Source organism: Chiloscyllium plagiosum, unplaced genomic scaffold (genome assembly GCF_037043375.1).
Source record: "Chiloscyllium plagiosum isolate Xiang-an unplaced genomic scaffold, Cpla_swu_hap1 HiC_scaffold_8, whole genome shotgun sequence".
Classification (NCBI taxonomy): Eukaryota; Metazoa; Chordata; class Chondrichthyes; order Orectolobiformes; family Hemiscylliidae; genus Chiloscyllium; species Chiloscyllium plagiosum.
In genome coordinates this window covers 115786098-115801983 of record NW_028270146.1, presented here as the reverse complement: position 1 = coordinate 115801983, position 15886 = coordinate 115786098, and the positions used below count along the sequence as shown (strand labels likewise).

At 58.4% G+C, this 15886-nt stretch overlaps 1 protein-coding gene across 3 annotated transcripts in view; it reads right to left on the bottom strand.

The window, feature by feature from the left end:
- LOC148149526 (uncharacterized) overlaps positions 1–15886 on the bottom strand; it is a 60985-nt gene that overhangs the window by 36997 nt on the left and 8102 nt on the right. Inside the window, exon 3 of one of the 3 annotated variants that reach the window (XM_087989501.1) lies at positions 15233–15434. The exons of the other annotated variants lie outside the window; for them this stretch is intronic. Within the exon in view, the coding sequence (XP_087845627.1) occupies positions 15387–15434 (48 nt within the window). The 3' untranslated portion in view covers positions 15233–15386. Of the gene's footprint in view, positions 1–15232; positions 15435–15886 lie in introns of those variants that run through there. 3 annotated transcript variants of the gene reach the window in all.

The following is a 15886-nucleotide window of genomic DNA, read 5'->3' as shown; positions in this document are numbered from 1 at the left end:
GGAAGGACACTCACATACACTGCAACAGGGACACACATACTCACAGCGAGGGAGGGACACGCGCATGCACAAGCACAAAATTACAGACATATACAGCGAAAGAGGGACATGAACACACAGCCAGGAAGGGACACACACAAACACAAACACACAGACAGAGCAAGAGAGGGACATGCGCACACCCAACGAGGGGGAGACACACGCCCGCACACAGCGAGGGAGGGACACGTCCGCACACAGCAAGGGAGGGACACGTCCGCACACAGCAAGGGAGGGACACGTCCGCGCACACACAAACACGAGGGAGGGGGACACACACACAAACACGAAGGAGGGACACACATACACGAGGGAGGGACACACACACACACGAGGGAGGGACACACACACGAGGGAGGGACACACACACACACAGCGAGGGAGAGGGACACACACACACACAGCGAGGGAGGGACACACACACACAGCGAGGGAGGGACACACACACACACAGCGAGGGAGGGACACACACACACACACACAGCGAGGGAGGGACACACACACACACACAGCGAGGGAGGGACACACACACACACAGCGAGGGAGGGACACACACACACACACACACAGCGAGGGAGGGACACACACACACAGCGAGGGAGGGACACACACACACACAGCGAGGGAGGGACACACACACACACACACGAGGGAGAGACACACACACACACACGAGGGAGAGACACACACACACACACACACACACACACGAGGGAGGGACACACACACGCACACACACGAGGGAGGGACACACACACGCACACACAGCGAGGGAGGGACACACACACACACACACGAGGGAGGGACACACACGAGGGAGGGACACACACACAGCGAGGGAGGGACACACACACAGCGAGGGAGGGACACACACACACACACACACACAGCGAGGGAGGGACACACACACACACACACAGCGAAGGAGGGACACACACACACACACAGCGAAGGAGGGACACACACACACACAGCGAGGGAGGGACGCACACACACACAGCGAGGGAGGGACGCACACACACACAGCGAGGGAGGGACGCACACACACACAGCGAGGGAGGGACGCACACACACACAGCGAGGGAGGGACACACACACACACAGCGAGGGAGGGACACACACACACACAGCGAGGGAGGGACACACACACACACAGCGAGGGAGGGACACACACACACACAGCGAGGGAGGGACACACACACACACAGCGAGGGAGGGACACACACACACACAACGAGGGAGGGACACACACACACACAGCGAGGGAGGGACACACACACACACACACACAGCGAGGGAGGGACACACACACACAGCGAGGGAGGGACACACACACACACACACAGCGAGGGAGGGACACACACACACACACAGCGAGGGAGGGACACACACACACACACAGCGAGGGAGGGACACACACACACACAGCGAGGGAGGGACACACACACACACAGCGAGGGAGGGACACACACACACACAGCGAGGGAGGGACACACACACACACAGCGAGGGAGGGACACACACACACACACACACAGCGAGGGAGGGACACACACACACAGCGAGGGAGGGACACACACACACACACAGCGAGGGAGGGACACACACACACACACAGCGAGGGAGGGACACACACACACACAGCGAGGGAGGGACACACACACACACAGCGAGGGAGGGACACACACACACAGCGAGGGAGGGACACACACACACACAGCGAGGGAGGGACACACACACACACACACACACGAGGGAGGGACACACACACACACACACGAGGGAGGGACACACACACACACAGCGAGGGAGGGACACACACACACACAGCGAGGGAGGGACACACACACACACACACACACACAGCGAGGGAGGGACACACACACACACACACACGAGGGAGGGACACACACACACACACGAGGGAGGGACACACACACACACACGAGGGAGGGACACACACACACACACACACGAGGGAGGGACACACACACACACACACACACGAGGGAGGGACACACACGAGGGAGGGACACACACGAGGGAGGGACACACACACAGCGAGGGAGGGACACACACACAGCGAGGGAGGGACACACACACACACAGCGAAGGAGGGACACACACACACACACACAGCGAGGGAGGGACACACACACACACAGCGAGGGAGGGACACACACACACACAGCGAGGGAGGGACACACACACACACAGCGAGGGAGGGACACACACACACACACAGCGAGGGAGGGACACACACACACACAGCGAGGGAGAGGGACACACACACACACAGCGAGGGAGAGGGACACACACACACAGCGAGGGAGAGGGACACATACACACAGGGAAGGAGGGGGACACACACACACGGCGAAGGGGAGGAAATGTGCACAGAAAGTGAGAGGGGGCACGCACTGACACAGCAAGGGAGGGACACACACACACACACAGCGAGGGAGGGACACACACACACACAGCGAGGGAGGGACACACACACACACAGCGAGGGAGGGACACACACACACACAGCGAGGGAGGGACACACACAGCAAGAGCGACGCGCACACAGTGAGAGAGAGACACGCACACACACACTCACACAGCGAGGGAGGGACACACACACACACAGCGAGGGAGGGACACACACACAGCAAGAGCGACGCGCACACAGTGAGAGAGAGACACGCACACACACACTCACACAGCGAGGGAGGGACACACAGACACACAGTGAGTGAGTGATATGCATACACACACATACAGAGCGAGGGGAGGACACCCTCACACACTGCAAGAGGTGCACACACACTCACAGCAAGAGGGGCGCACACATATACACACACACGCACACACAGCGAGGGTGGGACACACACACACACACGAGGGTGGGACACACACACACACGAGGGAGGGACACACACACACACACACACGAGGGAGGGACACACACGAGGGAGGGACACACACACAGCGAGGGAGGGACACACACACAGCGAGGGAGGGACACACACACACACACAGCGAGGGAGGGACACACACACACACACAGCGAGGGAGGGACACACACACACACACAGCGAGGGAGGGACACACACACACACACAGCGAGGGAGGGACACACACACACACACAGCGAGGGAGGGACACACACACACACAGCGAGGGAGGGACACACACACACACAGCGAGGGAGGGACACACACACACACAGCGAGGGAGGGACACACACACACACAGCGAGGGAGGGACACACAAACACACACAGCGAGGGAGGGACACACAAACACACACAGCGAGGGAGGGACACACACACACACACAGCGAGGGAGGGACACACACACACACACAGCGAGGGAGGGACACACACACACACACAGCGAGGGAGGGACACACACACACACACAGCGAGGGAGGGACACACACACACACTGCGTGGGAGGGACACACACACACACAGCGAGGGAGGGACACACACACACACACAGCGAGGGAGGGACACACACACACACAGCGAGGGAGGGACACACACACACACAGCGAGGGAGGGACACACACACACACAGCGAGGGAGGGACACACACACACACACAGCGAGGGAGGGACACACACACACACACAGCGAGGGAGGGACACACACACACACTGCGTGGGAGGGACACACACACACACAGCGAGGGAGGGACACACACACACACAGTGAGGGAGAGGGACACACACACACAGCGAGGGAGAGGGACACACACACACAGCGAGGGAGAGGGACACACACACAGCGAGGGAGAGGGACACACACACACAGTGAGGGACGGACACACACACACACACACACAGCGAGGGAGGGACACACACACACACACACACACACAGGGAAGGAGGGGGACACACACACACGGCGAAGGGGAGGAAATGTGCACAGAAAGTGAGGGGGCACGCACTGACACAGCAAGGGAGGGACGCACACACACACAGCAATGGGGACATACACAAAGAGCAAGGGAGGGACACACACACACAGCAAGACGGACACACACACATACACACAGTTAAGGGGATACACGCAGACACACAGCGAGGGCGGGACATACACACACAAACAGCGAGGGTGAGACACACACACACACAGCGAGGGTGGGAAGGACATGCACACACACAGCGATGGTGGGTCATACACAAACACACAGCGAGGGATGGACACGCACACAGAGAGTGAGGGACATGCACACACAGTGAGAGAGGGACACACAGACACACACAGAGCCAGCGAGGGGGACACAAACAGCGAGGGAGTGAAACGTACACACACACTGAGGGAGGGACACACACAAACACACACACACAGTGAGGGAATGACATGCACACACACACAGAGCGAGGGAGGGACACGCTGAGACACGCAGCGAGGGAGGGGGCATGGACACACAAAGTGAGGGAGTGACACGCACACATACATACAGTTAAGGGGATACACGCTGACACACAGCGAGGGAGGGACACACACACACACAGCGAGGGAGGGACACACACACACACAGCGAGGGAGGGACACACACACACACAGCGAGGGAGGGACACACACACACAGCGAGGGAGGGACACACACACACACACACAGCGAGGGAGGGACACACAAACACACACAGCGAGGGAGGGACACACAAACACACACAGCGAGGGAGGGACACACAAACACACACAGCGAGGGAGGGACACACAAACACACACAGCGAGGGAGGGACACACAAACACACACAGCGAGGGAGGGACACACAAACACACACAGCGAGGGAGGGACACACACACACACACTGCGTGGGAGGGACACACACACACACAGCGAGGGAGGGACACACACACACACAGCGAGGGAGAGGGACACACACACACAGCGAGGGAGAGGGACACACACACACAGCGAGGGAGAGGGACACACACACACAGCGAGGGAGAGGGACACACACACACAGCGAGGGAGAGGGACACACACACAGCGAGGGAGAGGGACACACACACAGCGAGGGAGAGGGACACACACACACACACAGCGAAGGAGGGACACACACACACACACACAGCGAGGGAGGGACACACACACACAGCGAGGGAGGGACACACACACACACAGCGAGGGAGGGACACACACACACACAGCGAGGGAGGGACACACACACACACACAGCGAGGGAGGGACACACACACACACAGCGAGGGAGAGGGACACACACACACACACAGCGAGGGAGAGGGACACACACACACAGCGAGGGAGAGGGACACATACACACAGGGAAGGAGGGGGACACACACACACGGCGAAGGGGAGGAAATGTGCACAGAAAGTGAGAGGGGGCACGCACTGACACAGCAAGGGAGGGACACACACACACACACAGCGAGGGAGGGACACACACACACACAGCGAGGGAGGGACACACACACACACAGCGAGGGAGGGACACACACACACACAGCGAGGGAGGGACACACACAGCAAGAGCGACGCGCACACAGTGAGAGAGAGACACGCACACACACACTCACACAGCGAGGGAGGGACACACACACACACAGCGAGGGAGGGACACACACACAGCAAGAGCGACGCGCACACAGTGAGAGAGAGACACGCACACACACACTCACACAGCGAGGGAGGGACACACAGACACACAGTGAGTGAGTGATATGCATACACACACATACAGAGCGAGGGGAGGACACCCTCACACACTGCAAGAGGTGCACACACACTCACAGCAAGAGGGGCGCACACATATACACACACACGCACACACAGCGAGGGTGGGACACACACACACACACGAGGGTGGGACACACACACACACGAGGGAGGGACACACACACACACGAGGGAGGGACACACACACACACACACACACGAGGGAGGGACACACACGAGGGAGGGACACACGAGGGAGGGACACACACACAGCGAGGGAGGGACACACACACACACACAGCGAGGGAGGGACACACACACACACACAGCGAGGGAGGGACACACACACACACACAGCGAGGGAGGGACACACACACACACACAGCGAGGGAGGGACACACACACACACACAGCGAGGGAGGGACACACACACACACACAGCGAGGGAGGGACACACACACACACACAGCGAGGGAGGGACACACACACACACAGCGAGGGAGGGACACACACACACACAGCGAGGGAGGGACACACACACACACAGCGAGGGAGGGACACACACACACACAGCGAGGGAGGGACACACAAACACACACAGCGAGGGAGGGACACACACACACACACAGCGAGGGATGGACACACACACACACACAGCGAGGGAGGGACACACACACACACACAGCGAGGGAGGGACACACACACACACTGCGTGGGAGGGACACACACACACACAGCGAGGGAGGGACACACACACACACAGCGAGGGAGGGACACACACACACACAGCGAGGGAGGGACACACACACACACAGCGAGGGAGGGACACACACACACACAGCGAGGGAGGGACACACACACACACACACAGCGAGGGAGGGACACACACACACACACAGCGAGGGAGGGACACACACACACACTGCGTGGGAGGGACACACACACACACAGCGAGGGAGGGACACACACACACACAGCGAGGGAGAGGGACACACACACACAGCGAGGGAGAGGGACACACACACACAGCGAGGGAGAGGGACACACACACACAGCGAGGGAGAGGGACACACACACAGCGAGGGAGAGGGACACACACACACAGTGAGGGACGGACACACACACACACACACAGCGAGGGAGGGACACACACACACACACACACACACAGGGAAGGAGGGGGACACACACACACGGCGAAGGGGAGGAAATGTGCACAGAAAGTGAGGGGGCACGCACTGACACAGCAAGGGAGGGACGCACACACACACAGCAATGGGGACATACACAAAGAGCAAGGGAGGGACACACACACACAGCAAGACGGACACACACACATACACACAGTTAAGGGGATACACGCAGACACACAGCGAGGGCGGGACATACACACACAAACAGCGAGGGTGAGACACACACACACAGCGAGGGTGGGAAGGACATGCACACACACAGCGATGGTGGGTCATACACAAACACACAGCGAGGGATGGACACGCACACAGAGAGTGAGGGACATGCACACACAGACACACACAGAGCCAGCGAGGGACACACAAACAGCGAGGGAGTGAAACGTACACACACACTGAGGGAGGGACACACACAAACACACACACACAGTGAGGGAATGACATGCACACACACACAGAGCGAGGGAGGGACACGCTGAGACACGCAGCGAGGGAGGGGGCATGGACACACAAAGTGAGGGAGTGACACGCACACATACATACAGTTAAGGGGATACACGCTGACACACAGCGAGGGAGGGACACACACACACACAGCGAGGGAGGGACACACACACACACACAGCGAGGGAGGGACACACACACACACTGCGTGGGAGGGACACACACACACACTGCGTGGGAGGGACACACACACACACAGCGAGGGAGGGACACACACACACACAGCGAGGGAGAGGGACACACACACACAGCGAGGGAGAGGGACACACACACACAGCGAGGGAGAGGGACACACACACACAGCGAGGGAGAGGGACACACACACAGCGAGGGAGAGGGACACACACACACACAGCGAGGGAGGGACACACACACACACACAGCGAGGGAGGGACACACACACACAGTGAGGGACGGACACACACACACAGTGAGGGACGGACACACACACACACACACAGCGAGGGAGGGACACACACACACACACACACAGGGAAGGAGGGGGACACACACACACGGCGAAGGGGAGGAAATGTGCACAGAAAGTGAGGGGGCACGCACTGACACAGCAAGGGAGGGACGCACGCACACACAGCAATGGGGACATACACAAAGAGCAAGGGAGGGACACACACACACAGCAAGACGGACACACACACATACACACAGTTAAGGGGATACACGCAGACACACAGCGAGGGCGGGACATACACACACAAACAGCGAGGGTGAGACACACACACACACACACACACAGCGAGGGTGGGAAGGACATGCACACACACAGCGATGGTGGGTCATACACAAACACACAGCGAGGGATGGACATGCACACAGAGAGTGAGGGACATGCACACACAGTGAGAGAGGGACACACAGACACACACAGAGCCAGCGAGGGACACACAAACAGCGAGGGAGTGAAACGTACACACACACTGAGGGAGGGACACACACAAACACACACACACAGTGAGGGAATGACATGCACACACACACACAGAGCGAGGGAGGGACACGCTGAGACACGCAGCGAGGGAGGGGGCATGGACACACAAAGTGAGGGAGTGACACGCACACATACATACAGTTAAGGGGATACACGCTGACACACAGCGAGGGAGGGACACACACACACACACATACACAGCGAGAGTAGGACACACACACACATACACAGCGAGAGTGGGACACACACACACACACACACACACACAGCCAGCGAGGGACACACAAACAGCGAGGGAGTGAAACGTACACGTACACACACACACACACACACACACACACACAGCGAGGGAGGGAAGGACATGCACACACACAACGATGGAGGGTCATACACAAACACACACAGCGAGGGAGACACACACACACACACACATGGAAAGAGGGACAAGCACACACACGGCAAAGGGGAGGAAATGTGCACGGAAAGTGATTGGGGGCACACACTGACAAGACGAGGGAGGGACACATGCACTCACACACACACACGCAGCGAGCGAAGGACACACGCATACACTGTAAAAGGGTCACACATACTCACAGCAAGAGGGGACACGCACACACAGCGAGGGATGGACACGCTCATGCTCAAGCACACAAACACAGACACACAGCGAGAGAGGGGCATGCACACACATAGCCAGGGAGGGACATGGACACACACAAACACAGACACACAGCGAGAGAGGTGCACGCACACACACAGCCAGGGAGGGACATGGACACACACTCAGAGCAAGAGAGGGACACGCACACAAACAGCGAGGGAGGGCCACGTACACACACGCACAGCAAGAGTAACACACACAGGGCAGGAAACTGACACATAAACAGTGAGGGAGGGACACACATGCATACACACACACACATACACATACACACAGCATTAGGGAAGGACACTCACATACACTGCAAGAGGGACACACATACTCACAGCAAGAGAGGGACACGTTCACACAGCGAGGGAAGAACACGCACATGCCCAAGCACACAGCGAGAGAGGGGCACGCACACACACAGCCAGTGAGGGACATGGACACACATGCACAGCAAGACACACACACACACACACACACACACACACACACAGCGAGGGAGGGACACACACACACATGCACAGCAAGACACACACACACACACACACACACACACACACACAGAGCGAGGGATGGACACACACACACACAGAGACAGCGAGGAAGCGACACGTGCATGAGGAAGCACACAAACACAGACACACACAGGAAGAGAGGGACATGCACACACAGCGAGGGAGGGACACGCGCGCACACACACACACAGACAGCGAGGGAAGGACACGCACATACAGTGGAGGAGCGACATGCGCATGAGGAAGCACACAAACACAGACATATACAGCGAGAGGGGGACACGCACACACACAGCCAGGGAGGGACGTGCATACACAGCCAGTGAGGGACACACACAAACACAGAGAGTGAGAGAGGGACATGCGCACACACTGCGAGGGGGAGATACATGCTCACACAACGAGGGAGGGTCAAGCACACATACCAAGAGGGACGGACGGACACACACACACACACACACACACCAATGGGGGAAACTCACACATACACAGCGAGGGAGGGACACGCACATACACAGCGAGGGAGGGACACGCACATACACAGCGAGGGAGGGACACGCACACACCGCGAAGGAGGGACAAGCACACACATGTCGAGGGGGAGAGCATGTGCACAGAAATTGAGAGGGACACACAAATAGCGAGAGAGGACACACACAGACACAGCAAGGGTGGGACACGCGCACACAGCAAGCTGGTCACACACACACACACACACACACAAGGGACGGACACATACACGCAAAGCGAGGGAATGACACGCACACATACATACACACACAAACACAGAGCAAGGGAGGGACATGCACACACGCACACAAAGGACGAACACATATGCAAAGCGAGGGAGGGACATGCACACATACATACACACAAACACAGAGCGAGGGACGGACGCATGCACACACAGCGAGCGAGCGACATACAAACACACACAGTGAGGGGGTTACCTGCAGACACACAGCGAGGGAGGGATACACACACATACAGCGAAGGAAGGTACACACACATGTCGAGGGGGAGGGCATGTGCACAGAAATTGAGGGGGGGCACGCACACACAGCGAGAGAGGACACACACAGACACGGCAAGGGTGGGACACGCACACACAGCAAGGGGGTCACGCACTCACACACACAAGGGATGGACACACAAAGCGAGGAAGGGTCACGCACACGTACATACACACACAGAAACACAGAGCAAGGGAGGCACATGCACACACGCACACACAAGGGACGGACACACAAACGCAAAGCGAGGGAGGGACACACACAGAGTGAGGGTGGGACACGCTGAGACACGCAGCGAGGGAGGGAGCATGGACACACAGCTTGGGAGGGACACGCACACACATAGCGAGGGAGGGACACACAGAGGAGGGACAAGCACACACACCGTGAGGGGGAGGGCATGTGCACAGAAATTGAGAGGGGGCACACACATGCAAAGCAAGGGAGGGAAATGCACAAATATACACACACACACATACACACACACAGCGATGGAGGGACACGCAAATACAGACAGTGAGGGGGATACACGCAGACACTCAGCGAGGGAGGGACACACATACACACACACACAGCCAGGGAAGGACACTCACATACACTGCAACAGGGACACACATACTCACAGCAAGAGGGGGACATGCACACACAGCGAGGGAGGGACACGCGCATGCACAAGCACAAAATTACAGACATACACAGCGAAAGAGGGACATGAACACACAGCCAGGAAGGGACACACACAAACACAAACACACAGACAGAGCAAGAGAGGGACATGCGCACACCCAACGAGGGGGAGACACACGCCCGCACACAGCGAGGGAGGGACACGTCCGCACACAGCAAGGGAGGGACACGTCCGCACACAGCAAGGGAGGGACACGTCCGCGCACACACAAACACGAGGGAGGGACACACACACACACACACACACGAGGGAGGGACACACACACGAGGGAGGGACACACACACACACAGCGAGGGAGGGGGACACACACACACACAGCGAGGGAGGGGGACACACACACACACAGCGAGGGAGGGACACACACACACACACAGCGAGGGAGGGACACACACACACACACAGCGAGGGAGGGACACACACACACACAGCGAGGGAGGGACACACACACACACACACACACAGCGAGGGAGGGACACACACACACACACAGCGAGGGAGGGACACACACACACACAGCGAGGGAGGGACACACAAACACAGCGAGGGAGGGACACACAAACACAGCGAGGGAGGGACACACACACACACACAGCGAGGGAGGGACACACACGAGGGAGAGACACACACACACACACGAGGGAGGGACACACACACACACACGAGGGAGGGACACACACACACACACACACACACACACACGAGGGAGGGACACACACACAGCGAGAGAGGGACACACACACACACACGAGGGAGGGACACACACACACACACACGAGGGAGGGACACACACACACACACACGAGGGAGGGACACACACACAGCGAGAGAGGGACACACACACACACACAGCGAAGGAGGGACACACACACACACACAGCGAAGGAGGGACACACACACACACAGCGAGGGAGGGACACACACACACACAGCGAGGGAGGGACACACACACACACAGCGAGGGAGGGACACACACACACACAGCGAGGGAGGGACACACACACACACACAGCGAGGGAGGGACACACACACACACAGCGAGGGAGGGACACACACACACACAGCGAGGGAGGGACACACACACACACAGCGAGGGAGGGACACACACACACACAGCGAGGGAGGGACACACACACACACAGCGAGGGAGGGATACACACACACACAGCGAGGGAGGGACACACACACACACAGCGAGGGAGGGACACACACACACACAGCGAGGGAGGGACACACACACACACAGCGAGGGAGGGACACACACACACACAGCGAGGGAGGGACACACACACACACAGCGAGGGAGGGACACACACACACACAGCGAGGGAGGGACACACACACACACAGCGAGGGAGAGGGACACACACACACACAGCGAGGGAGAGGGACACACACACACAGCGAGGGAGAGGGACACACACACACAGCGAGGGAGGGACACACACACACACAGCGAGGGAGGGACACACACACACACAGCGAGGGAGGGACACACACACACACAGCGAGGGAGGGACACACACACACACAGCGAGGGAGGGACACACACACACACACACAGCGAGGGAGGGACACACACACACACAGCGAGGGAGGGACACACACACACAGCGAGGGAGGGACACACACACACAGCGAGGGAGGGACACACACACACAGCGAGGGAGGGACACACACACACAGCGAGGGAGGGACACACACACACAGCGAGGGAGGGACACACACACACACACAGCGAGGGAGGGACACACACACAGCGAGGGAGGGACACACACACACACACAGCGAGGGAGGGACACACACACACACACAGCGAGGGAGGGACACACACACACACACACACACAGCGAGGGAGGGACAAACACACACACACAGCGAGGGAGGGACACACACACACACACTCACACAGCGAGGGAGGGACACACAGACACACAGTGAGTGAGTGATATGCATACACACACATACAGAGCGAGGGGAGGACACCCTCACACACTGCAGGAGGTGCACACACACACACAGCAAGAGGGGCGCACATATATACACACACACGCACACACAGCGAGGGAGGGACACACACACACACACACGAGGGAGGGACACACACACACACACACACACACGAGGGAGGGACACACACACACACACACACGAGGGAGGGACACACACACACACACACAGGGACACACAGCGAGGGAGGGACACACACACACACAGCGAGGGAGGGACACACACACACACAGCGAGGGAGGGACACACACACACACAGCGAGGGAGGGACACACACACACAGCGAGGGAGGGACACACACACACACAGCGAGGGAGGGACACACACACACACAGCGAGGGAGGGACACACACACACACAGCGAGGGAGGGACACACACACACACAGCGAGGGAGGGACACACACACACACAGCGAGGGAGGGACACACACACACACACAGCGAGGGAGGGCCACACACACACACAGCGAGGGAGGGACACACACACACAGCGAGGGAGGGACACACACACACACAGCGAGGGAGGGACACACACACACACAGCGAGGGAGGGACACACACACAGCGAGGGAGGGACACACACACACAGCGAGGGAGGGACACACACACACAGCGAGGGAGGGACACACACACACAGCGAGGGAGGGACACACACACACAGCGAGGGAGGGACACACACACACAGCGAGGGAGGGACACACACACACAGCGAGGGAGGGACACACACACACAGCGAGGGAGGGACACACACACACAGCGAGGGAGGGACACACACACACAGCGAGGGAGGGACACACACACACAGCGAGGGAGGGACACACACACACAGCGAGGGAGGGACACACACACACAGCGAGGGAGGGACACACACACACAGCGAGGGAGGGACACACACACACAGCGAGGGAGGGACACACACACACAGCGAGGGAGGGACACACACACACAGCGAGGGAGGGACACACACACACACACACAGCGAGGGAGGGACACACACACACAGCAAGAGCGACGCGCACACAGTGAGAGAGAGACACGCACACACACACTCACACAGCGAGGGAGGGACACACACACACACAGCGAGGGAGGGACACACACACACACAGCAAGAGCGACGCGCACACAGTGAGAGAGAGACACGCACACACACACTCACACAGCGAGGGAGGGACACACAGACACACAGTGAGTGAGTGATATGCATACACACACATACAGAGCGAGGGGAGGACACCCTCACACACTGCAAGAGGTGCACACACACACACAGCAAGAGGGGCGCACACATATACACACACACGCACACACAGCGAGGGTGGGACACGCAGACACAGCGAGGGTGGGACACGCAGACACAGCGAGGGTGGGACATGTGCTCAAAAAGCGAGAGGGGACACACACACACACAACGAGGACACACACACACACACGTGAGGGAGGGTGACACGCAGACATACGCACACAAACACACACACAGTGAGGGAGGGACACGTACACACACACACAGTGAGGGAGGGACATGCTCACAGACATAGTGAGGGAGGGACATGCTCACACACAGTGAGGGAGGGACACGCACACACACACAGTGAGGGAGGGACATGCTCACAGACATAGTGAGGGAGGGACATGCACACACACAGCGAGGGAGGTACAAACACACACAGTGAGGGAGGGACACACACACAGTGAGGTGAGTTACACACACACAGCGAGGGAAGGGGACACACACGCATACAAACACACACAAACACAGAACAATGGAGGGACAGGTGCACACACAGTGATGTGTCTCCTCAGACGTGTAATCGTCCAGCTCTCACTCCAGTCTGCTCCCTCACATGGTCACCGTCTCTGTGACTCCCAGGTACAACAAGGCCTCGATCCTCAGTGCTGATTTATATTCTCCCAGCTGAGTCAGCCTCATGCTCCTGCTCCAAGTTGCTCCCTCACACGGTCACTCCCTCTGTGACTCGGTGCTGATTTCGAGCCTCCTGCTCTGCTTTTTATCCAAATCCAAGTCCCAGTCGGCCTTGACCCTCGCTGCTGATTTATATTCTCCCGCTCTGTGCTGCACTCGCTCAGGTTCTCTCCCCTTGTGACTCCCAGGTAATGGTCGGCATCAAGCCTCAGCTGCGATTTATAACATCCCATTCCGCACTGCTCTCTTACAGGATCGCCGTTGTGCCTGGAAGGCAGTGGGAAAGAGGAGGATTAGACAGAGCAGAGGCTGTTACAGTGATTGTGGGAGCTGTAGGGGATGAAACAGGTTGTCTGGGGAGCTAGGCAGACCTGCAGTGACTAAAGAACGTTACTAGAGCGAGAGTTGCAGACACTGAAGAAGGCAAAGGAAATAGTGGCTTGTTCATGACAGAGCTTTGTAGAGTCTAAAGGGCTTCAAAGTTTGGGAGAAGATTTGTAGCTCGGGTGCTCGTTGTTGTGGTTCTGTTCGCCGAGTTGGGAATTTGTGTTGCAGACGTTTTGTCCCCTGTCTAGGTGACATCCTCAGTGCTTGGGAGCCTCCTGTGAAGCGCTTCTGTGATGTTTCCTCCGGCATTTATAGTGATTTGCATCTGCCCCTTCCGGTTGTCAGTTCCAGCTGTCCGCTGCAGTGGCCGGTATATTCGATCCAGGTCGATG